The sequence below is a fragment of the Oncorhynchus nerka genome, linkage group LG21 (genome assembly GCF_034236695.1).
Source record: "Oncorhynchus nerka isolate Pitt River linkage group LG21, Oner_Uvic_2.0, whole genome shotgun sequence".
NCBI classification, from domain to species: domain Eukaryota; kingdom Metazoa; phylum Chordata; class Actinopteri; order Salmoniformes; family Salmonidae; genus Oncorhynchus; species Oncorhynchus nerka.
In genome coordinates, this window is record NC_088416.1 from 11,368,601 (window position 1) to 11,396,556 (window position 27,956).

At 43.5% G+C, this 27,956-nt stretch overlaps 1 protein-coding gene across 4 annotated transcripts; it reads right to left on the bottom strand.

The window, feature by feature from the left end:
- Positions 1-43: 43 nt before the first annotated feature.
- Positions 44-27,956, bottom strand: LOC115103904 (sprouty-related, EVH1 domain-containing protein 2-like). Of its 4 annotated transcripts, none has more exons than XM_029624945.2 (6): positions 27,542-27,956; positions 12,557-12,734; positions 11,939-12,161; positions 11,670-11,734; positions 5,461-5,625; positions 44-5,152 (listed from the first exon to the last, which is right to left on the bottom strand). In XM_029624945.2, exons 1-6 carry the CDS (start codon positions 27,565-27,567, stop codon positions 4,439-4,441), a joined length of 1,371 nt encoding a protein of 456 aa, XP_029480805.1. In that variant the 5' UTR covers positions 27,568-27,956; the 3' UTR covers positions 44-4,438. The 4 variants fall into 4 exon arrangements, with proteins under 4 accessions (XP_029480805.1, XP_029480804.1, XP_029480807.1 ...); XM_029624944.2 differs by having other exon boundaries at positions 5,431-5,625; XM_029624947.2 differs by having other exon boundaries at positions 11,993-12,161; positions 27,542-27,955.

Below are 27,956 nucleotides of genomic sequence, written 5' to 3' on the forward strand. Positions count from 1 at the left end.
AACACACGCACACACGGAAAAGTACTTACTATCCAGGCCATGCTTCTGTTAGTTTCCATATGATGTATTGGCATTTATACAGATGTTAATTTCTCTTTTCTCATTTTTTCTTTTTAAAAGCAAAGAGTCGTGATGATCATATTGGAAACAATACAAAAATAGAACTTAAAATGTACATCATACACTTGATAGATATATATATATATATCTATATATATATTTTAGCTTTTTTTTTTTTACAGAGGTAAAAACTTAGATTGTAAAAAAAACAAAAACAGAAAACAATCGATTTAACTGTTTCTTTAAACATAAAAAAAAACTTACTAAGTATACATGAGATAGATGAAGAGGATGCTTCAGGCACTTTCCTTTAATAGTTAAATGTGTGCAGGAATTAGACACTGCACCAAAACAGACAAACTGCTTTTGGTTAACTTTTCTTTTACCACAGATAGAAAAATAAAACTGGGATCTTCTCTACAATGAATGGCAACCGTATTGCAAAGCTGACAAACAGGGACACACAGCAGAAAAGGGGAAGGAAAGAAAGGCAGAGAGAGAGAGAGAGAGAGAGAGAGAGAGAGAGAGAAAGAGAGAGGGTAAAGAGAAAGACGGACACAACGACAGCTTTTGTACAGAACCCGCAACCCCATGATGCCATCACCCATTTAACTCCAGACATGGCTCGGAACTCGAATGGTTATGACGATTAGTTCATGTATGATTGCGATCGATCGCATAAGATGTATTTTCTGCCACGTTGATACGACTCGAGACCGGGTACTTCACAGGAATTTGCGCATATTGTTCATAAGGTTTTTTCTGATTAGTGTTGTGCTTCCTACAGGGAAAAAAATCAAATCAAATGTTCCTCCCACGAGGTGAGTTTACAGGGTGGTTTTAAATGTGAGGCTAGTTTTTGTTGTTTCAATACATATATACAGTTGAAGTCGGAAGTTAACATACACTAAGGTTGGAGTCATTAAAACTCGTTTTTCAACCACTCCACAAATTTCTTGTTAACAAACTATAGTTTTGGCAAGCTGGTTAGAACATCTACTTTGTGCATGACACAAGGAGTTTTCCCAACCTAAAGCCATTTTGCCATAACTTTGGAAGTGTGCTTGGGGTCATTGTCCATATGGAAGACCCATTTGCGACCAAGCTTTAACTTCCTGACTGATGTCTTGAGATGTTGCTTCGATATATCCACAATTTTCCCTCCCGCATGATGCCATCTATTTTGTGAAGTGCACTAGTCCGTCCTGCAGCAAAACACCCCCACAACATGATGCTGCCACCCCCGTGCTTCACGGTTGTGTTCTTTGGCTTGCAAGCCTCCCCCCCTTTCCTCCAAACATAATGATGGTCATTATAACCAAACAGTACTATTTTTGTTTCATCAGACCAGAGGACATTTCTCCAAAAAGCACGATCCTTGTCCCCATGTGCAGTTGCAAACTGTAGTCTGGCATTTTTATGGCGGTTTTGGAGTAGTGGCTTCTTCCTTGCTGAGCGGCCTTTCAGGTTATGTCGATATCGGACTAGTTTTGCTGTGGATATAGATACTTTTGTACCCGTTTCCTCCAGCATCTTCAGGTCCTTTGCTGTTGTTTTGGGATTGATTCACACTTTTCACACGTTCATCTCTAGGAGACAGAACGCGTCTCCTTCCTGAGCGGTATGACAGCTGCATGTTCCCATGGTGTTTATATTTGCATACTATTGTTTGTACAGATGAATATGGTACCTTCAGGCATTTGGAAATTGCTCCCAAGGATGAACCAGACTTGTGGAGGTCTACAATATTTTTTTTCTGAGGTCTTGGCTGATTTCTTTTGATTTTCCAATGATGTCAAGCAAAGAGGCACTGAGTTTGAAGGTAGGCCTTGAAATACATCCACAGGTACACCTCCAATTGACTCAAATGTCAATTAGCCTATCAGAAGCTTCTAAAGCCATGACATAATTTTCTGGAATTGTCCAAGCCGTTTAAAGGCACAGTCAACTTCTGACCCACTGGAATTGTGATACAGTGAATAAGTGAAATAATCTGTCTGTAAACAATTGTTGGGAAATTACTTGTCATGCACAAAGTAGATGTCCTAACCGACTTGCCAAAACTATAGTTGTTAACAAGAAATTAGTGGAGTGGTTGAAAAACTAGTTTTAATGACTCCAACATAAGTGAATGTAAACATCCGACTTCAACCGTACATATGTCGATGTATATTCATGCTGTAGCGTCCATTTGATTTGTGTATATATTTTGACACCATCTTGACTGATGCGATTGGCTGACAGACAGCCTCCTCCCTTGCCCTTGGCTGTAATGTAATACTGAGTAAAAGACCAGGGAGAGGGAGTTCTTGGACTACAGAAGAATAGATTCAACACTTCTCCACTTGTCTCCAACTCTGGTCTTGGGAGAGCTACTGGGTGTGCAGCCTTTCGTTCCAGCCCTGCAGTAACGCACCTGTATCAGCTAATCGTGGTATAGACTGAAGAACACGATTAGGTGATTAGTTGATTAGTCGAATCGGGTGTGCCAGCACGTCCCTTTGTTGGAGAACCCACTATCTTATACCCTTGTGGGGGACGATGAACAACCAGATCAAAGCGGTGTGTCTTTCTCTCGAGCTAAAGTTGAGCAAAACTCTATAGATAGCGATTCCCTGACAGTTAGCCTCGTTGAGTATCCTTTCGAAAGACAAAAGGAAAAAGACACGCATAAGAGAGCACCAATGACACTGTAGTGTGGGGACAAGGTCATCCTCCATCTCAAAAGGTGACAAAAAAAATCTCTCCTCTTCCCCTCTTGGCTGTGTTTAGTTTACAAATGGGACTGTTCCCTTCCTCTTATAACCCCCTAGGCTGGTGTCTAAATTTAGCAAGGCAAATAAATAACTATATCAAAAGATTATCATCAAACATCAACTGAATAAAAAGTTACCTACCGAGTTCTCCTCCACTGTAATAAACTGTTGATTGAGGATTATTATCTTTAAAAAAGAAATAAAAAAAAAAAAAAAAGACCAATTTAGATACTCTATATAAATGCTGCAGCTTATTTTGTCCTTTTGGCTTTTAGTTGAAGTCACAACAATAGCAATCAGGGATACATTGTTGCCCATTCCATTTTCCAGACTTTTGCACATAGGAAGTCACACAGACACACACAACCCTACAGATTAAGTGTCTAAAGCAGAGTTTCCCCATCCAATACTCAAGTACCCCTGACCCATTTTAGATTTGGTTCTGGGTCGAATCCACAATACAGTCAGTCTAATTTGACCAAGCAGTAGAATGGTACATTCAGGTTTTTTCCAGGTGTGTCTCCACTGACATTCATTGATATTGGGTTTAATTTGGTTTTTTAAAAATCTGTATAGTCAGGGGTAGCCTGGCCCCAGGTCTAATTGATCTGGGAACAGGCTAGGTCAGGAGTAGGTCTAATTGATCTGGGAACAGGCTAGGTCAGGAGTAGGTCTAATTGATCTGGGAACAGGCTAGGTCAGGAGTAGGTCTAATTGATCTGGGAACAGGCTAGGTCAGGAGTAGGTCTAATTGATCTGGGAACAGGCTAGGTCAGGAGTAGGTCTAATTGATCTGGGAACAGGCTAGGTCAGGAGTAGGTCTAATTGATCTGGGAACAGGCTAGGTCAGGAGTAGGTCTAATTGATCTGGGAACAGGCTAGGTCAGGAGTAGGTCTAATTGATCTGGGAACAGGCTAGGTCAGGAGTAGTCAAGGTGCAGAATGAGGAAACACTGGTTAAACGTTTGCCTTTTCTTTTGTTTCATTGGCTGGGAGGGGCAGACGTGATCACAGTTGGGGCCGCATCCCACGTGGCAGTCTATTACCTATATATTGCACTACATTAGACAAGGGCCCATTGGGCTATGATCAAAAGTAGTGCACTTTATAAGCAATACGGTACCATTAAGGACACACCCTTGACTTAAGTGCCTCTGCTTTACAGGCGGGAACCAGCTTGATCTGTGATTGGTGGTGAGCCATGCGAGGGGAACACAAAGTGAGAGCCCCCCCCTCAGAAAACAACGCTCACACTGACCTCACACAAAACACTGGTAAAAATATTCAAGCCTTTAAAACATGAGTGTAAAAATATAAAGTACCTGTTTATATAATATTTATATATGAATATTCATTGTTTTAGTCTTTGTACTGCAAGGACGTGGAAGCCGTAGGCAGGGTACCCCTATAAAAAGTTTAAAAAGGAAACATTTTTTCTTTCTTTCCACCGAGAGAAATTTCCAAATCGAAAAGAATCGGGACAAGCCAATTGTTTTCCCATCTGGAATTTGGCCGAGAGACACAACAGCGAAAACAAAAACACAAAACAAAAGAATAGCGGGGCCACACTCTTCCGGTCCAGTCCCTTCCATGGGTCTCTGTTCTACTCTCCCTCCTGGCACTCAGCCCACAGCTTTGTGCTTGCCCCCGCAGCAGTGGCAGGCCACCCCGCAGCGGTAGCAGGCGCGCAGGGGGGCATAGCAGCACATGCAGGGGGCCAGCAGCGACAGCCCAACCAGAGCCAGCCAGCGCAGGCAGAAGCGCTCATCGCTGGTGTCGCACGAGCACGGGTCCGAGTAGTCGCCCTCCGGGTCTGACATGCAGTGGTAGAGCAGGCTGTCCGCGCACCACATGAAGCTGACCCGGTGGATGCACGTCTGGATTGGGTCCGGCGCCTCCTGGCACCGCCCGCGCCTGTTCTCCTCGTGGTTGAACATGTCCCGGCAGTAGACGCAGCGCGAGCGCTCGCCGTCCTCCTTCCGCCGCTTGCCCTTGAGCTGGAGGGTGCGGGGCTGGGCTGTGACCACCGCCCTGTGTCCCCCGATAAGTCCGCCCCCACCAAGTCGGTCCACGCAGCCTATCTTGGGGTCCCTTGCGTGCTGGTGGGGATCAAGGCCCAGGGGGTAAGGGTAGGTGTAGTCGTGCTTAGGCGGCTCGCTCTTGGCGAAGTGCACGTAGGCGTCCTCGGGGTGCTGGATGAGCTTGTCGCACGTGGCGGTGGCGTGCCGGTAGTCCTCGTACCCAGTCAGCCAGGTCCGCTCGCGAGGGTTGATGCGCACGATCTCCTCCTCCTCCTCCACCTGGAAGCTGACGTGGCGTGGGAACATGGGAACTGACTGTAGAGATGAAGGAGAGCAACAAAAAAATGAAAACTACACAGACCAGTCTATAAAACTACAAAACTAACATGGGGCATCTAAACATGTCTTCCAACAAGCAGGTAACTTCCAGGCCCAACTTGAAATACATCATCACACTAGCAAAATAGTTTATGCTTCAAGAACACTCATTCCCTCTGTCCCTCCCACCCATTGTAGTAAAGAATATAGCCGCAACCCCCTAGCTCCAACACATATGATTTTTTTTCCCAACTAACAAAGTATTGGTGACCCACCTTCGCCACTGTCGTCCCCCAGCCACCCACCTGATCCAGGAAGTAGTGGTCCGAGGGTCGGTGCTGGTCGTAGAAGTGGCCCAGGATGCAGTGGTGGCGGCGCGGCTCGCAGAAGCTGGGCGGGGCCAGGGTCTGCAGCTGCAGGGGCTCCTTCTTCTGGGAGTGGGAGGAGTTGGACGAGCTGTCGGTGGCATTCTGAGAGACAAGACCAAACCGAACATGAGTCAGGACAGGGTCCTGTTCATTAGGGCAAGCAACAGACATTTTGCATGTCTTATTGGACAGCTTTAGATCGCCCCTCCCGTTTGCCCAATTTCTTCCGCTTGATGTCTAATGAACACGACCCACGACTACACAAGGAATATCCGGCCGAGCTTCACAATAGAAAACATGCTTTCTGGAACATTGTGTTTGGTTACGCTTAGCGATGTAATGAACGATACCACTAATTTTGGAGATGGGGAGATAACGACACCCTCGATTGGGCACGAGAACCCGTGCGGGAAGCAGACTCCCATTGGCCCTTTACACAGAGACCAACAAACCAACCTGCACATGGCACGTGCTCAGTGGGCCATTGCTAAGGTAAAAGTGTGTCATGGCTCAGTCTAAATCTCTCTACTTCTGTATACAATTAACCAACAACCCCCCACGCCTCCCAAGAACAAAAGAGTGGTAAAAAATTGTTCTGAAGACTCCCCCTTTTTTAATATTGAGTGTAGGTTAAATTAATTCCAGCTCGGAGACTTACGACTTACAGCCCCTTTAGCATCGAGCAAGACCAGAAGCGTGGTCGATTGCGTCACCAGTTGAGGCCGGCACGGGGCACCTCTTTCATGTGTGTGGGGGGGGGGGGGGGGGCGTGCTTTTGAGCTAACTCGGTTCCCTCGTTCGCCTCACCGCAACACTGCGTGCCAGAGGACCACTAGGCTGCGGTAATCAGACGAGGGAATCAGGCCACGGCTTATGATCTCAAAATGAGAGCACCACCTCTCTCGTCCACGCTCATTCACTTTGGACGGTTTCTGGTTTCTTAGTCCCAGGTTTATAGGACAGACAGACTCTCTTGCTATCGAGGGCTTTCGGCGAGCCCCGGGCCAAAGCTAAAAGTGGCATCCCTTCCTCGGGCGATGCCAAGAGCTTGGTTAAGGTTGAGAAAGGTTATTTAGGAGGCGAACCGGGGCCCGTCTGATGGAGATGATTACAAACACAGACCCTGTTCAGATATTTACTCCGACAGCGGGTCTTTCTCGAGGGGAAAAACATTATAGAGGGAGAAAGAAATGCTCTAGAGCACTAATAGCGCAAGACCTTTGGAATGTGAAAGGGCTAAATTGCCCATGTTCATCACAAAAGCAACGGAAGTCCACCAGGCGTGTTGCTTGGGGAGAGATGTGAGATGTGTGTGGCGCAGCGTCTGATTTCAAAGGCATACCTCATGCCTTGTTAGAAGATTTTCATCATCTCTTGGTTTGGGCGTGAATGGAGGTGAATAAAGATGGGAGATTAAGGCCAGGGGCTGCATCTGGTGGGGGGGGGGGGGGGGGGCTTTGATGTATTTACAGAGTAACAAACACACAAGCCAGCTTCTAGCCACTGTGCCCTAGAGCACAGGAAAAGTCAAATGGTAGGAGCTGTGTGTGTGTTGTGCTAAGTGTAATTACTGTGGGGCAGGTTGGGGGATGTGTGCGACAGGGTCTAATTGTGAGTGTGTTTGTGTGCGCGTGCATTTGTAAGTGTGTATGTTCCTGTGCTTGGAATGATTTCTGTGGTTGGGGAAGGGGTGTATTTGTGGCTGAGCTAATTATCAATTTAGCCTCCAGACCAGACACAGGAATGGAACTCGCGGCAGCTGGCGATTCTAAAACTACCCTCGGCCTCATCGACACTACAGAGTGGACAGTCTACTCACCAGCAGCCCATTCAAAAAGACCCTGATGTCCAAAAGGGTAAGACTACACACACACACAGTGTGAGGCGTTTGAGCCTCCTGCACCCTTGTTAAACATCCCCCCACAAGCCCCAAAGGGAGACATTCCAACAGTCTGTCCAAATCTCACCAGTCACACCAGACCTTCCAAAAAGAGGAGGAAGTATTGCATCATCCCAGGGAGTGTCTTATTTACTCTTGACTAATATTGTTCTAGCGCCTGGGGGGGTAAAGGTCATTTGTCATTGTCCTCTCTCCTCCATCTGTGCCCGGACTTCAGTTCCCTCAGGCTTTTCAAAAAAGACAGATCCTATCGAATACAATGTGACCTTCCCCCTCCTTCAGGCTAGCTCTCTGGGCCACAGGGGAATGAGGCTAGATTCCAAAATAAAAAATAAAAAAAACAGGGGGGCTGCAACCGAGGTGAATTGAAGCGTTCCCTTGAGCGGGCCTGCTTTTTCTAAGTAGGGCCAGCTATGTAAACAGGGAGGCAGTGACGGATTACTGACGGGCCCTCTTCCCTCCGACTGGACATCCTGTGGAAACGACACGCTAGGCCCTTTTCCGCTTTGATGCCATCGGAAGGGAGAAGGAGGAAAAAAAGGAAGAGAAAGAGGGTTAAGCGAGTGTAAGGACCTGGACTTCCCATCACCATCAGATTTAGGATAAAGGCTAGGTACGCCAGACAAGAGGAAAGCAAATTAGTTACAATGGACGGATTCATTAGCATAGGTTGCTATTATTAACGTTGAGGGAATAAAGTTGTGTCGCAGTGAAGGTCCATCTCAGTTTATTTTAGTAGTAGTGTAGTACTTAACCATTTCTTCGTTGTGTTCTTAAGTAGCGTCTTTTCTCTTGAGCTTGGTAGTATTATCAGCATCACGTTTGAGCATGTTTAGTAATGTGTTAGCATGTCTGCTAGCGTAAAGGGACACTGCGAGATTTCTAGATTTAGGTCATCTTTCTACTTACCCAGAGTCAGACGAGCTCATTGAAAACCATGTTTTATGTCTCTGTGTGCCGTTTGGAGAAGATTCAAGTTAGCATATCGTTAGCTTAGAGCAATTTCTGGAAGTCTCCCGGGTACAGTAGCCAGCGCCGATCAAAAGCAGGGAAATATATCTTCCAAATACTCCAAAACGTAGTCTTACAAAGCTAAACATAGCACATTTGTTACTTTGACTGATCTTCTATCCACGTCGTTCTCTTTCCCGTCGTCACAAAGATCTATAGCGATCGCAAAGTTTTATCGGTCTCAATTGGCGCTCACAGGCACCACAATGGTAATCATACAATGATCTATGTGACAACGGGACAGAGAAGTGGATAGAATCACGTTTCTTATGATTATCAGTAAAATAACCAAATGTATAAAATATTGTTTACTATGTATAGCTTTTTGTAAGACTAAAATTACCAACCACCCAGCTTTGGTTCAGTTGTAAAGTCTATTTCCATGCTTTTGAGAGGAGCTGGCTACTGTAATGGGAGACTTCCAGGAATGGCGAATGTGTATAAAAGATCCATGCACTTACCACAAGTGCCTTGTTTGCCAAGTTTGTTCTGTGTCAAGCCTACTCTTTTTTTTTGTATCGTCAGAAGCACAGTATACATGATTCCAATTTAAGCTCCAAGACACTAGCAATATAAAAAACTTGAAAAAAAGTTCACAGTGCTGATTTATTGACACATTGAACCATGTTTCTCACCGTAGTTTAAAAGCTCAATGGGTAGTGTTAAAAACCATGACGTCATATCTGAATTCCAGATATGTCCTTTATGCACCTTCGAATTTGCCCTAAACTAACGATATGTTTACGTCAATTATCTCCAAACTGCACGCAGAGACTTTGGGTAAGTAGAAAAACCTAAATATCAACATTTTAGTGAGCCTTTAAGTGTGAGTGTGTCTGCTTGATAAATAAGTAACATATTAATAAGCATGTCCGCTAGGCTAGCTAACAGTGTGTAGTCAGAGTACAGTGGTAGTAAAGGGTTAGCATGTCTGCTAGGATAGCTAACTGCGTGTAGGCTGGGTACATTACAGTGGGTCAGGCAGCAGCTAGTAGCAGTTGGGATGGAGGCTGCCAGGCAGAGGCCTCCACTGCAGATGCAACACTATGACTCATGTACAATCTCCCTCACTCTCCTCTCCCTGGAAATTAGGGCTATTCAAAACCCTGTGATATAACAGCAACACACACTGCAGTTATATCTGTGCAGGAATGTATGCCTTACTGGACTGATGCTTTTGATGCCTTGTGTGAGGTTTTCATGTTATTCATGCCAGGAACAGAGCTGGCATTCAGGGCAGTGATCTAGTGAACTACCGGAGGTGGCCACATTCTAGCTCGCTCTGGGTAGGGATGGGTATTTGAAATGTTTTGACTGTTCGAGTATTCACATGATTTCTTTTCAGTACTTGTATGGAAATAAAAATCCATTTTTAAGAACACAATGCACGGGGGAAAATGTTTTGCGCATTTATCTACAGTGCATTCGGAAAGTATTCATTATGGGGCATTGTGTGTAGATTGATAAGCGGGGGGGGGGGGGGGGGACATTTTAATCCATTTTAGAATACAGCTGTAACGTAACAAAATGTGGAAAACTCAAGGGGTCTGAATACTTTCTGAACGCACTGTATTGTGAGACTCTGTAAGTACTTTGTGTGCCCATCTTCATTGATATCAAATTATTAGAGATACACAAGTTGTTTTTGAAATAGGTCACTGGAATTATTTCTACGGCCACCACGCCTCTTGCGAGTAATGGACATATGGGCGGGTATTCCAACAATCTTTTTTATAGTTGCCTAGGTTTTTAACTTGAAACCATTTGTATATAATCCTTTATGTACCTCCGTGATTAATTATGATTGATTGTGCACAAAAGTGAATTGTTTCCACACCCACCATGTGTCATGTGCGTAATGGTCATGTGACGTGAAATGGGTATATTTTGGGAAGTGAGCACTAACGTTTGTTAGTTTGAACTGACGAAGATCCATTTCAGATTGAAGCGTTGTCAATAAAGCAGTGAATTGGGAGCTTGAAGAGTGTGCGGGCTTTCTTGTTCTTTTAACCTTTATTTAAATAGACAAGTCCGTTAAGAACAGATTGTAAAATAACAATGACGGCCTACCCCGGCCAAACCCTAACGATGATGGGCCAATTGTGCCACCCTGGGACTCCCAATCACGGTCTGTTGTGATACAGCCTGGAATCGAACCAGGGTCTTTAGGTGTGAGGCCTCTAGCGCTGATATGCAGTGCCTTAGACCGCTGCGCCACTCGGGAGCCCTTAAAGAGATCTTAAATAGATGGAAGTGGCCCATCTTGTCTAATGTGTCAAAGCTGGTAGCATGGGAACCTGAACTATGCTAGCCACATGCCGTTTCACAGCTTCTGCACTTGAGTAAATTAGCATGTTTAATCATCTCGAGCATTCGCAATGAAGTTATTTAGACGTTTGCTTCGTAACGTGCTCTTTCAACATGCACAATTGCTGGCTAACAAAAACATCCATCTGCAGAAATCCACAACGGAGGCAAGTCAAAACACAGCTGAAGGAAGAATCAGTGTGCGCACAAGCACAGCAACTCCCTCTTCCAAGAGGGCTAGCCAAAAACCCCCAGCTCTCTCCAGACTGTTCAACATGAGAGAGAGAAACACAAGGCGTTCCCTTCTCTCAGTCCTCCCCTCCTTCCCCCTCCCCTGGTGTTAAATCACAGAGGCAGTTTGCTAGGAAGCAGCTGCTAATGACAGTTTTAGAGGAGTGGGGGGCAGGAAGAGACCTCGCGACCCCCGCCTGCTGCACCTCATCTCCTGTGACGGCGACAAACCAAAATGCCAAGCGGCGGCGGAGTCTGGTCAAAACACTACAGGATACCTACCCCTCCTTCCTTCCTTCCCCCCACCAGCCGCCTGTTACTATCACACCAGCCATCTCTTACTCAAAAACAAAGGGCCATCTCTTCCCGAAATGGGCCAAATAAAAATAGCTTTTGGGGGAAATGTTCACACGTACTTCCAAAAAGAAAAAGGACTATAAGTGAAGGCGAGAGAAAAGTCCGACCAAGCACAGACTAGAGGTGATCTTGCAGACGGAAACAATATGGAGTCCAACATGCAAGTGGACAGCCATGACCATAGATGGGAAACATATCTAGTCTCCATTGATATGAAGCCCAGAGTTTTGGGTGGGACTAAAATCCTGACCCTAACCAAAAAAGACAAACTTGGATTCTCTCAAGTGTTCATAATGTCCCTGAACTTGCTGGTGTTTAAAACTACAATAGAGGAACTCACTGTGAAAACATCGTCGTCACCCAACTCGGCCTCGTTCTGGATGGTCGAAGAAGAGGTGGTAGATCCTGGAAAACAAAGATGGCAGAACGAGCCAATAGTGAGTAACCTGCAGCGCAGGAGGCTGAAAAACTTCAGCTTCCACATCCCCATAGGATCAAACATCTTCCTTTTCTTACTATGATGATCTGAACACATTTGATAAGGTAAACCAACATGGTGGTTACCAATCCATCTCTTCCATCTATCAGTGGCTATTAAAAGATGTATACCATTCAAGAGCATTGAGACACAGCCCTCATAGTCCTCGCCTTCCCCTCCCGTACCTTCCGTCAGATCCTCCATGGCTTTCCTGACCCCACGATCGAAGGCACGTGCGTCGGCCGGGCTCTGGAACGTCAAGCCACACTTCTTGTTGTCCACTTTCCAGTGGTGAAATGTGGGCGTGGCCTTGGTGTACACCAGATCCTTCTTCAGGAAGCATTCCAGAATCACCTGGGGGGAGGCACACGTTTGAATGGACTATAAACTAAAACATGCTCCTAACAAAGTATGATCGAACTTACAATCCTCTTTACATCAAGCCCACACTGATTCTACAACCTGAATTATCTATAAAAGGAACAGAAAGAGCAACAGAGAAAAAAAGCTGAGGACCGATATCTGACAAACACATTTGGGTGACATGAACATTCCCGAAAAACGTTAACTGGTGACAATAAAGGATTTGTGAATACATTCTAAAATGTGTGTGACAGAATCGACCCTCGTCTGCCCTGGACGGGATTCGATCCCACTTTACCAACGACACTTCTTACTTCGGAAGCTAGTGAGCTAATTGTTACTTTTGTTACTTGGGATTTGGGTATGAGTGCTGGCTGGGTCTTCACCTGTTTGTCTTTGAGGCGCTCGCCGTGGATGAGGAAGCTGCTTCGGCCCAGCAGCTCGGCCGACAGCACCTTGCACACGCCCACACGGCTGAGGCACCCACCGTCCTGGGCCAGCCAACCGCCACTCGAGTCGTCCCGGGTCATGACCACCGCTTTGACACGCACAATGTAGCTGTCACTGTATGGTTGCCAGAGGGAGAAAGTTGGGGTCAGTCAGTTAGCATGGGAAAGAGGGACAGTGAAATTATAGAGCATGGCTGATTTAAAAAAAAAAATGGAATATCTACATAATGGGCCTCGTACGCCTATCAGAAACCATCGCTCCTGTGTTCAAATGGCAGTTTGTGTTCGCTAATCCAGGTTTATAATTTTAAAAAGGCTAACTTATAAAGGATAATTAGAAAACCATTTTGCAATTATGTTAGCACAGCTGAAAAAGGTTGTTCTGATTGAAGAAGCAATAAAACTGGCCTTCTTTAGACTAGTTGAGTATCTGGAGCATCAGCATTTTATGGGTTCGATTACAGGCTCAAAATGGCCAGAAACAAATAACTTTCTTCTGAAACTCGTCAGTCTATTCTTGTTCTGAGAAATGATGGCTATTCCATGTGAGAAATTGCCAAGAAACTGAAGTTCTCATACCACTCTGTGTACTACTCCCTTCACAGAACAGCGCAAACTGGCACTAACCAGAATAGAAAAAGGAGTGGGAGGCCCCGGTGCACAACTGAACAAGAGGACAAGTACATTGGAGTGTCTAGTTTGAGAAACAGATGCCTCACATGTCCTCAACTGACAGCTTCATTAAATAGTACCGGCAAAACACCGGTCTCAACATCAACAGTGAAGAGGCGACCCCGGGATGCTGGCCTTCTAGCCAGAGTTCTTCTGTTCAGCCTCTGTTCTTTTGCCCATCTTAATATTTTATTTTTATTGGCCAGTCTGAGATATGGCTTTTGCTTTGCAACTCTGACTACAAGGCCAGTTTTATTGCTTCTTTAATCAGCACAACAGATTTCAGCTGTGCTAACATAATTGCAAAAGGGTTTTCTAATGATCAATTAGCCTTTTAAAATGATCAACTTGGATTAGCTAACACAGCATGCCATTGGAACACAGGAGTGATGGTTGTTGATAAATGGGCCTCCGTACGCCTATGGAGATATTCCATTAAAAGATAATCTGCCGTTTCCAGCTACAGTCATTTACAACATTAACAATGTCTACACTATTTCTGATCAATTTGACGTCATTTTACTGGACAATTGTTTTTGCTTTTCTTTCAAAACAAGGACATTTCTAAGTGACTCCAAACTTTTGAACAGTACACACACACACACACACTTAGGTTAGAGTCATTAAAACTTGTTTTTTAACCACTCCACCAATTTCTTGTTAACAAACTATAGTTTTGGCAAGTTGGTTAAGGACATCTACTTTGTGCATGACAAGTCATTTTTCCAACAATTGTTTACAGACAGATTATTTCACTGTATCACAATTCCAGATGGCCAGAAGTTTACATACACTAAGTTGGCTGTGCCTTTTTAAACAGCTTGGAAAATTCCAGAAAATGTCATGGCTTTAGAAGCTTCTGATTGACTCAAATGATGTCAATTAGCCTATTGGGGGTGTACCTGTGGATGTATTTCAAGGCCTACCTTCCAACTCAGTGCCTCTCTGCTTGACATCATGGGAAAATCAAAAGAAATCAGCCAAGACTTTAGAAAGAAAATGGTAGACTTCCACAAGTCTGGTTCATCCTTGCGAGCAATTTCCAAATGCCTGAAGGTACCACGTTCATCTGTACAAACAATAGTACCCAAGTATAAACACCATGGAACCATGCAGCCGTCGTACCGCTCAGAAAGAAGACGCGTTCTGTCTCCTAGAGATGAAAGTACTTTGGTTAAAAGTGCAAATCAATCCCAGAACAGCAGCAAAGGACCTTGTGAAGATGCTGGCGGAAACGGGTACAAAAGTATCCAATCCACAGTAAAACGGCAGGTAGCCTAGTGGTTAGAGCATTGATTTTTGGACTTGTAACCAAAATGTTGCAAGATTGAATCCCCGAGCTGACAAGGTAAAAATCTGTTGTTCTGTCTCTAAACAAGGCAGTTAACCCACTGTTCCTAGGCCGTCATTGAAAATAAGAATTTGTTCTTAACTGACTTGCCTAGTTAAATAAAGGTAAAAAAACACACAAAAAACGGGTCCTATATCGACATAACCTGAAAGGCCGCTCAGCATGAAGCCACTGCTCCAAAACCGTCATTAAAAAAGCCAGACTGAGGTTTGCAACTGCACATGGGGACAAAGATCGTACTTTTTGGAGAAATGTCCTCTGGTCTGATGACCCTTTGGCCATAATGACCATAGTTATGTTAGGAGGAAAAAGGGGGAGGCTTGCAAGCCGAAGAACACCATCTCAACCGTGAAGCATGGGGGTGGCAGCATCATGTTGTGGGGGTGCTTTGCTGTAGGAGGGACTGGTGCACTTCACAAAATAGATGGCATCATGAGAAAGGAAAATTATGTGGATATATTGAAGCAACATCAGTCAGGAAGTTAAAGCTTGGTCACAAATGGTTCTTCCAAACGGACAATGACCCCAAGCATACTTCAAAAGTTGTGGCAAAATGGCTTAAGGACAACAAAGTCAAGGTATTGGAGTGGCCATCACAAAGCCCTGACCTCAATCCTATAGAAAATTTGTGGGCAGAACTAAAAAAGCGTGTGCGAGCAAGGAGGGCTACAAACCTGACTCAGTTACACCAGCTCTGCCGGGAGGAATGGGTCAGAATTCACCCAACTTATTGTGAGAAGCTTGTGGAAGGCTACCCAAAACATTTGACCGAAGTTAAACAATTTAAAAAACAATGCTACCAAATACTAATTGAGTGTATGTAAACATCTGACCCACTGGGAATGTGATGAAAGAAATAAAAGCTGAAATAAATCACTAGTATTATTCTGACATTTCACATTCTTAAAATAAAGTGGTAATCCTAACTGACCTAAAACATTTTTACAAGGATTTAATGTCAGGAATTGTGAAAAACTGAGTTTAAATGTATTTGGCTAAGGTGTATGTAAACTTCCAACTTCAACTGGACATACACACACACAGTACCAGTCAAAGGTTTGGACACACCTACGCATTCAAGGGTTTTTCTTTATTTTGACTATTTTCTACATTGTACATTTGAAGACATCAAAAATATGAAATAACATATGGAATCATGTAGTAACCCAAAAAAGTGTTATACAAATCTAAATATATTTTAGATTCTTTAAAGTAGCCACCCTTTTGCCTTGATGACAGCTTTGCACACTCTTGGCATTCTCTAAACCAGCTTCATGAGGAATGCTTTTCCTTCACTCTGCGGTCCAACTCATCCCAAAACATCTCAATTGGGTTGAGGTCGGGTGATAGTGGAGGCCAGGTCATCTGATACAGCCCTCCATCACTCTCCTTGGTCAAATAGCCCTTACGCAGCCTGGATGTGTATTATACACTGAATATACTACACTGAACAAAAATATAAACGCAGCATGTAAAGTGTTGGTCCCATGTTTCATGAGCTGAAATAAAGATCCTAGAAATCTTAGTTACGCACAAAAAGCTTATTTCTCTCAAATGTTGTGCACAAATTGGTTTACATCCCTGTTAGTGAGCATTATCCTTTGCCAAGATATTCCATCCACCTGACAAGTGTGGCATATGAAGCTGATTAAACAGCATGATCATTACACAGGTGGACCTTGTGCTGGGGGAAATAAAAGACCACTAAAATGTGCAGTTGTGTCACACAACAATACCACAGATATCTCAAGCTGAGAGAGCGTGCAATTGGCAGGAATGCCCACCAAATCTGATTAATTGAATATTAATTTCTCTACCATAAGCCAAAGTTGTTTTAGAAAATGTGGCAGTACGTCCAACCGGCCTCACAACCACAGACCATGTGTAACCAAGCCAGACCAGGAACTCCACACTCTGCATCTTCACCTGCGGGATCATGTGTGTCCAGCCACCCGGACAGCTGATGAAACTGAGGGGTATTTATCTGTAATAAAGCCCTTTTGTGGGGAAAAAAATAATCTGACATTAACATAAAATCCATCGATTAGGGCCTAATGAATTTATTTCAATTGACTAATTTCCTTATATGAACTGTAACTCACTAAAATCGTTGTAATTGTTGCATTTATATTTTTGAACTAAAATATAAATACAACAATTTCAAAATGTTTTACTGAGTTGCAGTTCATATAAAGAAATCAGTCAACTAAATTCATTAGGCCCTAATCTATGGATTTCACATGACTGCATCTGTTGGTAACAGATACTGTACCTTAGAAAAAAGTAGGGGTGTGGATCAGAAAACCCGTCAGTATTTGGTGTGACCACTATTTGCCTCACGCAGCGAGACACATCTACTTCGCATAGAGTTGATCAGGCTGTTGTGGTCTGTGGAATGTTGTCGCGCTCCTCTTCAATGGCTGTGCGAAGTTGCTGAATATTGGCGGGAACTGGAACACACTATCGTACGCGTCAATCCAGAGCATCCCAAACATGCTCAATGGGTGACATGTCTGGTGACTATGCAGGACATGGAATAACTGGGACATTTCTAGCTTCCAGGACTTGTGTACAGATAATTGCAACATGGGGCCGTGGATTATCACGCTGAAACATGAGGTGACACGAGGTCACAATCGTGGACCTGCTTTGCAGTGCAAACACAACAAAACAAAACTACTGATACAAATGAAACCTACATATTTGCATACAGCCACAGGACGAAACCCCTTTTTCGTGAACAACCCCCCCCCCCCCCCGAAAAGTATGAGTCACGCGTACATCTGCGCCGTGAAATTGGTCCGCGAACGTACTCTGCATCACCCCCTCACCTGCTGCCATATTTGAACAGACACAAACAAACTAGCACCAATTAAACACAGCTATTAAAACTCCCATTAGCAGTGGTATGGCTTTGCATGACATAGTATTTCAAATGATATTGCCAAGCCGCTGAAAAAGGGTACCAAATATCAGCTATTCAAGCAGCTGCCTCGAAACCAGATATGAAGAACGCAGATTTACAAAAAGTCATAGACGCCGAAATCTCCATTGATTCTCAACCTGTCACCTCCCTAATCGCACCCTCACTACTCCTCATGCACATTTACATTTGTCTTTCTAGTCATCACGGCCTCTCAAAGGGATACTGAGGCAAGTCTAGTCCTGTAAGAATCAGCGTTGCTATACCATGGGTACAGCACAATTGTGCGCATGACACTACCTCAGATCAAACTATTTGGCGATATATTGGGCAGGAATTTTACGCCCATAGCAGTTGAAAGATGTCTATGTGCCCATGGGTTTTAATATTGTAAACTAGCTGTCCATCTGGCATTTGAAGAGAGCATGGGTGATGGTACACCTCCACTAACACTCCCACACATACACCCTCAGACAAGCTAGGCCCAACTCAGACATATACCTACCATGCCAACACGCATGAGAAATGCACACCAGAGAAATAAGTACACCTAACTAGAAGCGAAAATGCAAAAGGGTTACTTACAAATTCATTAAAATCAGCAGCAATCCATATATATATATATATATACACATATATATCATCCCAGACAAATACACCAGTGCTTATGAATTGGGTGTATGTGGCACTAGACATGGTCAATTCTTTGTCAAATACTGAGGGACAGGCAGTTTTGATATCATATGAGGGATGATGACTCCACAGCCCACCCACCCCCAGAGCACGATAAGCTCGGGTTTTGTTGACACCCCTGGAATGCAGCGGCCATAATAGTACATACTAAAGAGGGGAGTAATTCCTCTCCCTCTGCAGAGGTCACCCCTCTCTCCCACATCTTCTCTGTCACACACACACACACACACCATATGATTATCCCAGATACCCTGGCGGCACTTACAAACACAATGAATATTTATTGAGTTTTGACCAATAACCTGGGTATAAAGGAAGAGAATGTCTGAATAAAGCCCGTCTTTGCAAAGATCCATGAACATGGAGCCCACATGGATGATTCATAACAATCTCACAGAGTGCCAGCGAATGTACTCACCTATGATTACACATCTAAAGCCCCGAGAGCACAAGCCAGAGAGAGTCCCCCGGCGTTTACGGAAACACCAAATCTCCTCTGTAAAAGGTGGCAGCATTGCTTCGCTCGTCTAACCTATTCTGCCACAGCCAAAACAAAACCGTATCCTCACCAAGCAGTAGTCACGAGCAGCAGCCCCTCCAGCAACAGCCACCCAGAATATGAGCGAGGAGGAGAACACTGCAGAGCAGACACAGAAAGACACGGCTAGCAGAAACCAGGGAAGCAGCAGACATACAAAACCCGACGGCTTGCCTTTTATAATCGGACATCTCTCCTACACCCCGCGGCCACGGTCACAAATTCCTCGTGGTCTCCATCGGTAGACGGTCGCGGTGTGCGAAACGACGCAACATCCCAATCACCAGCCTGACCATGGTGGAAGCAGCAACGGCCGTGCCTGACTTCCAGGCTGTTTGCTCAAAAGTGCTTCCCTACGTACCGTATGATTCAGTCTCCTTGACAAGCAGATGGCGCTTGTGTGTGTGTGTGTGTGTGTGTGAGCGAGAGACAAGAGGGAGCAAGAGAGTGGAGAGTGTGTGTGTTGAGCATGAGTCATCGCCCGGCAGCCATTCCGCATTTGCCGGCAGTGGCACACAGCACACACTCCATCCTCATCCGTCAAGGAGGGGTGAGGGGAGAAGCGGGGGAACATGGCCTAAGTCCACCACTACCTAAACACACATGAGGAGTGGGCTTGTTCTCACACACAGGATCCTCACTGAGCGCTAAAGGAATTTGAAGCAACTGAAAACAGAGAGCAAAGAGCATGTACATTCCATGGCTCTTGCTAGCAAGCAGGTCAGAAGAATGTGGGTTGAATATTACTCAGCTCTGACTGGACTTCTATCGGGAGTGTTTGCCCGGTGTCCTAACTTTGTCAGGCTCCTAACAGGAGGTTAAAAGGTTTACAATGTACAAACCCAACCCACGGGTAGGTGTGAAAGACCTGGGGTGATGTCATCCATGGCTCAGAATAGAGGAACATAGGTGATCGATAGTCCTTTCTTTCCTCTCCCTATCCTTTTTCCTCTCTGGCAGCTCCCATCCAGGACAGCTCATCGGTTTCCCCTCCAAGCTCTTGTTTCTCTATCACAGGCCATCATAAACGGCCCAAGCATATGTAGTGATGAGGATTTTGTACAAGGTGCTGGCCGGTAACGAAATTAACGTCATGGGATACTTTCCTTGAGTTTGAGGTGTGGAGAACTTGATGAACGTACTTGATGAACCAGACCAAGCAAAGCAGCGCAGAAATGGGTCCATCGAAGCTCAGAGGTTCATAGACAACTGTACATGAAATAGGTCGATTTTTGATTGGGATAAACGATTCTAACAAACAAGTAGGGTTAAGGCCTAAATATTCATATTCTAGCCCAAAATAGGCCAGTCCCACCAGAACTGAAGAGTTATTGTATGCTAATGTTGGGATCTTCTCTTTACTCTCCGTTAGAGGTCGGCCGATTAATTAGGGCCGATTTCAAGTTCATATAACAATCGGAAATCTGTATTTTTGGGCACCATTTTTTATACCTTTATTTAACTAGGCAAGTCAGTTAAGAACACATTCTTATTTTCATTGACGGCCTAGGAAGCACCTTCACAAGGTAATTTGCTGTTGTTCTGTGATTGATTTGCACTTTTCGCACCAAAGTACATTCATCTCTAGGAGACAGAACGTGTCTCCTTCCTGAGTGGTGTGACGGCTGTGTGGTCCCATGGTGTTTATACTTGCGTACGATTGTTTGTACAGATGAACATGGTACCTTCAGGCATTTGGAAATTGCTCCCAATGATGAACCAGACTTGTGGAGGTCTACAAATTTGTTTCTGAGGTCTTGGATGATTTCTTTTGATTTTCCCCTGATGTCAAGCAAAGAGGCACTGAGTTTGAAGGTAGGCCTTGAAATACATCCACAGGTACACCTCCAATAGGCTAATTGACATCATTTGAGTCAATCAGAAGCTTCGAAAGCCATGACATTTTCTGGAATTTTCCTGTCAACTTAGTGTATGTAAACTTCTGACCCACTGGAATTGTGATACAGTGAAATGTAAGTGAAATCATTTGTAAACAATTGTTGGAAAAATGACTTGTGTCATGCACAAAGTAGATGTCCTTAACCGACTTGCCAAAACTATAGTTTGTTAACAAATTAGTGGAGTGGTTGAAAAACTAGTTTTAATGACTCCAACCGAAGTGTACGTAAACATCTGACTGATATATATATATATATATATATATATATATATAAGGTGAACTCTATAATAAAACTCAGTGGTCATCTTTTTTCTTCTTAATATAAATACATATGCATGTATGACTCCACGTCGACTGTTCACCTCCTCCAATATCTACACCACAGTTTCGCCCCTTCACTACACAACATTCCTCTCCCTAGACATCTCCAATTAGTATAGTACGCTCTAGTATTTACGGGACCTTGATATGGAAGGTATACTAAATTCAGAATGAAGATGTCATAGTATGGCTGGCAGCTGAAATTGGAGAGAAAATGAGAGGCATGTAATCTGTGGCTACAGACCACATGCCTGGTGGTGGCACTGCAGACAAAGTGCAGCAACACACTTTATTAATATACTCCAGACACACAACACCACTACTACTATAGGAAAGGAGATACTTCTTTTGCTAGATGATTCCATATGTGTGATTTCAGTTGATGTCTTCGCTATTATTCTATAATGTAGAAAATAGTCAAAAAATAAAGAAAAACCCTTGAATAAGTAGGTGTCCAAACTTGTGACTGGTACTGTAGTTTAACAGCACTTTTCATTTTGCATACCGAAAGGTATTTGCGTACAGAAATGTAATTGTTACCTAAACAGCTGTTCAATAACCACACTGTCAAACCTACTGCCAAAATAAACAAAGAAAATAAAACAAACTGACACAGGGATATATATATATTTTTTTTAACTCAAATCGTTCCAACCTCTGCACCCTTTCGCTGATAAGAAAAGGATGTGATACAGCTTCCCTAATCTTACCTCTTACCTCATCCCCGAGCTGACAAGGTACAAAATCTGTCATTCTGCCCCTGAACAGGCAGTTAACCCTCAATAAAAAAACCTGCCTTTAACCCCCAAAACACACACAATCGCATAAAATCCAATAATCTATTAGCGAAGAAACCTGTTGGTAGTGTTGATTGGTCCTCAATGGGGCATCAAGACTTGAGTATGTTAGTGACAATTTTCTACTGGATAAGTTATTGTCTTGAAGTTGTAGACTACACTTCTAAAAGAAGCTTCTGAGTTTTTTTTGTGTGTGATTTTTTTGGGACAGTCTTTTCAAACCTCTATTGGGGCAAATGTACTGTACATTGGGATGGGAATAACTAGGAATATAACTAGTTTTTTTGCTACAGTAAACTGAACTGCCTTTTACCTGCCCAAAACTAATATCTGCTAAACTAGTCATGTCAAACCGTTCACGTGGGGCCTTGCCATTGACGCTGCTATAAAGCGAACTTTGCGCCAAAGCCCCACTGGCTGGATGTACAGGTTCAGCCATTCCAGCACACTGTTGCTTCAGGTGGTCCACTGACACCGGGGAAAACTAATGCAAACTCCACACATGCTTATGACATCACCCCCATACAAAATGGTCAGATCTCAGTTCCCCTATCAGCGGAGAGATGGAGCAGATGGTGTTTTCACTTGGTCACTGCCAAACACTGAGAACGAGTTCCCTCGCCATCACAAAGAGAGTGACTATGCTCTTTAACCAAGTCAACCAAACCGGGGGGAAAAGGAAAAGGGCACTCTGTGACCTTGGTGCAGCGCTTTCACATGAGCTCCCCCGTCGACAGATATCCAAAACGCGAGCAGGTCGATAGAGGCAGAATGTGGACATGTGCGATGCCACTATTGAACTGAAGTAAAGGAAATCCATCTTCCATTAGTCATGTCACATGGCCTGTAGACCAAATGGCAAACATGGAGAATGACTTCCCAATCACTCTGGAAAAAAGCCCAACAGTTTTTGTAGTGTAGAGGTTGGCCACCTTTGAGTCCCTCAAAGTTTAGGACAGTTTAAGTCAGGATCAAGACCTTAGAATGAAAGAGACAGTCTACAAGTAAAGCACATGAATGAAGTACAGTATTATTCATGTAATAACAAGCTTTGTATCATTGGTGATAGACAATAAGCCTATGGGCAATGAGGCATATTTTTTGTTGACATTCAAACAACCTTTCGGTAGGGGGGGGGGGTGACAACAGCAACAATTTGGCTCCAATAGTTTCATCTCTGCCGTTGTTGAGCTGAACCCTGCCGGCCCAGCTCATGGAAGGGAAGGGTTGATATGAAATCGATCCAGGGCAGTAATGGGGCTGGGAAGCTGGGGACAGTTGTGTTGACCTTTCCTCAATGTCATTTTCTCCCCTCAGTGGCATTATTGACAGCTCAGAAATGGTTGGTTCTGTGGCGTCATTACTGTGATCAATAGCCAACCAAACCTCCGGAAACAGGATGTCTAGAATAGTACAGCTGCGTTTTATTGCACTTAGACCAATAAAACTGGACCACATTTAGCCATTTGGATAGATATAATAAAACAGTCTTTAACAGTTGTGTACTGTATGTAGCTGGAATTTGCAGCAACACTGTTGTGTAACTACTCTGGCCTGTTGCTCAGGGGTACTAAAACCTGTGATATCATTAGAGAACTTGAGCATCCCACGTATCCTTTTGTGCACACATGAAACGTTGCCACGGCCACTTTGTTCCAACATTCCCACCATTCAATCATGTTCAATTGCTGAAGAAATGTCAACGCCAACGGTTACGGATTGAAGTAACCTGCTTCTTTTAGCACTTTCAGTTTTGGGTAAATATTTCCCAAGCTCAAACTATTAGATTTCCCTTTACATTACCATCCGAGTCATGTGTTTACCTATAGGTGTGTGTGAGTGTACCGGAAATCATTGTAAGAAAAGATAACCCATGACCTGAAGGAATAGGCTATTGCCAAATCTCTACACGCAAGACAAAGGACATAAAGCTATGAGTAACATAACCTTTATTGCCAAACCTCCAAGGTGTACTCTACACCCAGAAACATATGCCTTATAGAACGTGTAGGCCAGTTGTGGTGAGTGCCATTTAATATTAGGGATGACCATTGTATCATTTGTGGGGCTAACATGTTGGCTAGACATCAAAAGACATTACAGAAGACCGAAATGCAAAAAAATGTCCCACTTTTTCTGAATTCACCCTGGCCTACAGCATGGATGAGTGTCATTCATATTCCATTCTCCCAGCTCAGTGTAACAGGTTTTGGCTACTAGATGATAATCGAATTTGCCCTATACCCATCATGAGGTTGCTACAACCTAGCCTACAAATGAAAGTTTATATCGTAGGTGCACCGGTCGAGAGACAAATTGGAGTATTCAAAGTGACTGACACATTCAATACCGCCTTGCACATGCTTGCCTGCAACTAGCTGCTCTTATCACCCACAGTTCACTTTCATAGCAGCCACACACAGAATCATCACTTAATTCTTTCGATCTACGCTACTCCTCGCTCCTTTTCCCTTCGCTTGTGGAATTCAGTGCACAACAGAACAGATGCCTGTGACCAGGCACAATAAATCTCTAACAAGCCAAACCTTCATATCGTAACTTCTAACCGCTACACAGCCTACATCGCTGTCACCATATTAACGTTATAGTCAACAAACTAGAACTAACATGTTAGTAAACCCAAAATGCAATCCATGGTGTACAATCAAACAGTAGTGTATAGCAAGCAGTTGGTGGGCCACAGTGGCAATAAATGAATGAAACCAAAAGCTTATCTTGACTTGGAAGAGTTGAAGTGTTGGAAAGCTTAAGCCACCTCTGAGTCAGGTTGTTGAGTAGGCTAAATTTGCTACATTAGCTAAGTAAGTGAAATGTAAACTAAGAAGAAGAAAAAATAAATACAACAAGTATACATATGGTTAGGGTTACTGTATAAGTCTATGGAAGAGTGAGAACCATGAGCCTCCTATGTTTTGTATTGAAGTCAATGTACTCAGAGGTGGACAGAAAATAGCTGTCCTCTGGCTACCCCAAGGTGCTGCCCTAGAGGGTGCTGTTGAGGCTACTGCAGACCATTGCAAACAGTGCGTTTTAATCGGTTATTTGGTGGGGATGGGTGTGAGTAATTTGAGTACAGGAGCGGACATCCTAACTATCTTTAACCAGAGATCACGTTTTTCAAATACTGTAAAAACATTTGGTCGAAACTCATCTTTGAAGACACCGTTAATTTGCTTCAACTCGTGTTCAATTTGTACATATGCATTTGCAGGGCAAACAAAAACGAAACCAAGTGGGTCCCGTGTGGTTCAGTTGGTAGAGCATGGCGCTTGCAATGCTAGGGTTATCGGTTCGATTCCCAAAGGGGACGAGTATGAAAAATGATGTAGGCCTATTAACTACGGTAAGTCGCTCTGGATAAGAGCATCTGCTAAATGACTATAATGTCAAATGTATGTATCAAACCATTCTTCTCCCCAAATGTCCTTTCCCACCGTGTCTCACTCAATTGCGTTACGACCACTCCCTCTACACATGCTAAGTGCCACACACAACCTCCCGCTCGGCCTTCGGGAAAAAATGCATCTAACTGATGGGATACACAAGCTACGTTCCTTGCCAAATAACAACAGTTTTATCACAAATTCCAAATGGACTGGTTGACTGAAGTAAATAAATCTGTGTTCCAACAACAAGCTGTAGATTTGGAATAATTGCACCCAGTCTAATTTCCGCTCAGGCTACAAGTTACCACAGCCACAAAGTCAAAATGGTCTATATTGTAAAAATGTATGAAAACGAAAACTTTTTGGACTTAATTTAAGGTTAGGCATAAGGTTATGGTTAAGGGTTGGGTTTAAATCTGATATTAAGAAGAGAAATTGTACAAATAGGCAGGGTTTATGACTATGGCAACACTACTTTGCAAACTGCTAGTGCCGTTTAGAATTGGTTAGCCTGTGCTATAATTGGTTAGCCTGTGCCCTAAGCATAGACAGGTTCCACACTGAAAATATGCAAAACATTAGTTTGATAAATAGAAATGGCATATTTTCTTCAGAATCATGAAGCCTAGGCCAACTACATTGAATGCACCTATATCGAAAATACAGATTTTGGGTTGTAACCCTAAAAAAATGGTCTTTTAACTCACCAAATTGAGCCTGGTAAAAAATAATCACTGAGAATAATTGTTTCCAGACTTGGAGATGTACATCACTTCACACTATTCTGTTCTATTTTATTCTGTTCTATTAAATCATGTTTTTTTTACTATAAAATAGGTGTGTCTTTACTGTGGTGACGGCTTGGGAAATAAAAGAGAGTCTTGGGTGCAATTTAATATATTTTTTAAACAACGCTATGGCGTTGTTATGGCGTATAGGATAGGATTCTACAAACAAACGCCACTGCTGAGGTTACTACCTTTTTGAAGATTGTGTTCCACGATATAATATAACCAGGTGAAATGACCGTTTCAATGAATTCATTATAAAACTGCACTTTTTAAAAAAATTGACAACTGGGGCATTTTAGCTATTAGGATTTGTTATTTGTAATGGTTATGATAAATGATGTATCTTTGGCATATAGCTAAATGCGCACATACATATTTCCAGTGTGGACCTTTGTTTTTCAAGTACTCAAATTAAGAAAAACATATCATACAAGTACTCAGTCAAAAAAAATGCAGTTGTCCATCCCTATTATTTGGTGAAATGTGAATATATTTAGTACATATAGTGTTATCTAAAAATTATAACTAAGTGTTTCACTACTTTTATGAAATTCAATGAATAGGATGGTCCTCCGCCTCCCTTCTGAGGAGGCTACAATAGGACATCTATTTTAAAAAGCAAATGTGTAGGCCTATAAGATGGAATGGACTTTACATGAGAAAATGGCTCGTGTGAAAATTAGTTTCCCAGTAGAAATAGAGAGAAAAATTCAACAATCTGTGCATTAGAAATAATTTCCAGTGAATTCCGATGTATTATTATTGCAGCAGAACTTATGAATAATAGCCTAACGTAATGTACAAGGTCCTTATAATAAAATCAAAAAGCTTTAGGGCGGAAATGTGGTAACTGCAGTAAAATGAGATGTAATCATTAGACTGAATCAACAGGATTAACTTTCCAACTAGACATTCATATTTGATCCTACTTAGAAAATGATTAAATATTCGCGTACTCTGCCAACGCAGCGCGCACCCCCTCGGCCTTTGCGGTCGGTATTTTTATGAATGAAGGACAGTATGCAAATGAGAGCGATTCCGAAAAGAAATGGCGGATATGGCATATCAGTCCTCCACAAAGAAAGACTTTCTAGCCAACAGCGTCACAATGCAAACGAAAGCTACTTTTCCGTGACCGTGCACCCAGATCATTTTACATAGCGGTCAACATACAAAGTTGATATACGTCTGCCGTGTTATTTGCATGGCAAATGGTAACATGAAGTGCAGTTTTGAAACTTTTCACTGTAAACCCTTTACAAAATGTTTCTGATCCAACCCCTCCCCCCCGCCCCCCTCTTCTCCCTCGTTCGAGACTGAAGTCGTTCGGGAGGGCGTGGGGGGGGCTAACCATCCCGCTCCTCTGTCCACCTACGTTACATTGTAACAAAGCATTTTCAACTTTGGGGAAAAACTTCAGGTCCACCACTCTCGTTATGCATAACATGGGTATAATTAGAGAACGTATCACATGCAAAATAAGAATTAAGGCTACTTTTGTCACGTAGCTAATGTTATAGGCTACTCACTCGTCTGGGTGTGTTTCCTCGGTCATTTTTTTTCGTTTCACCTACAATAATATCCCACCCGAGGGTACATTGTGTGGTGTCTTCATTTTGTCTTGCCCTTCTCGTCCAACACCTCGATCACACACCCGTAACAGTAGCAGCCTAGTTTTCCGAGTGTTTTTTTTCTGTTTGCGTTATTTCTTGCTTCTCTTCTTCGTCTCTCAGCGCTTCACTACAATTATTCGAGTGCATCCACGAGAGTGTAAATCCCTTTGGAATACCTCCACCGATTTAATCCCGTCGCGCCCCACGCTGAAATGCGGTAATTGAAATCGTGCGTTGATGTCGGTGAGGATGGCCCCGTACGAGCCCCATCTCTGGTTACTCCATGTTGGATTCTGTCGGTAGAAGCCAACGCCGCCGACACTGGAAGTGG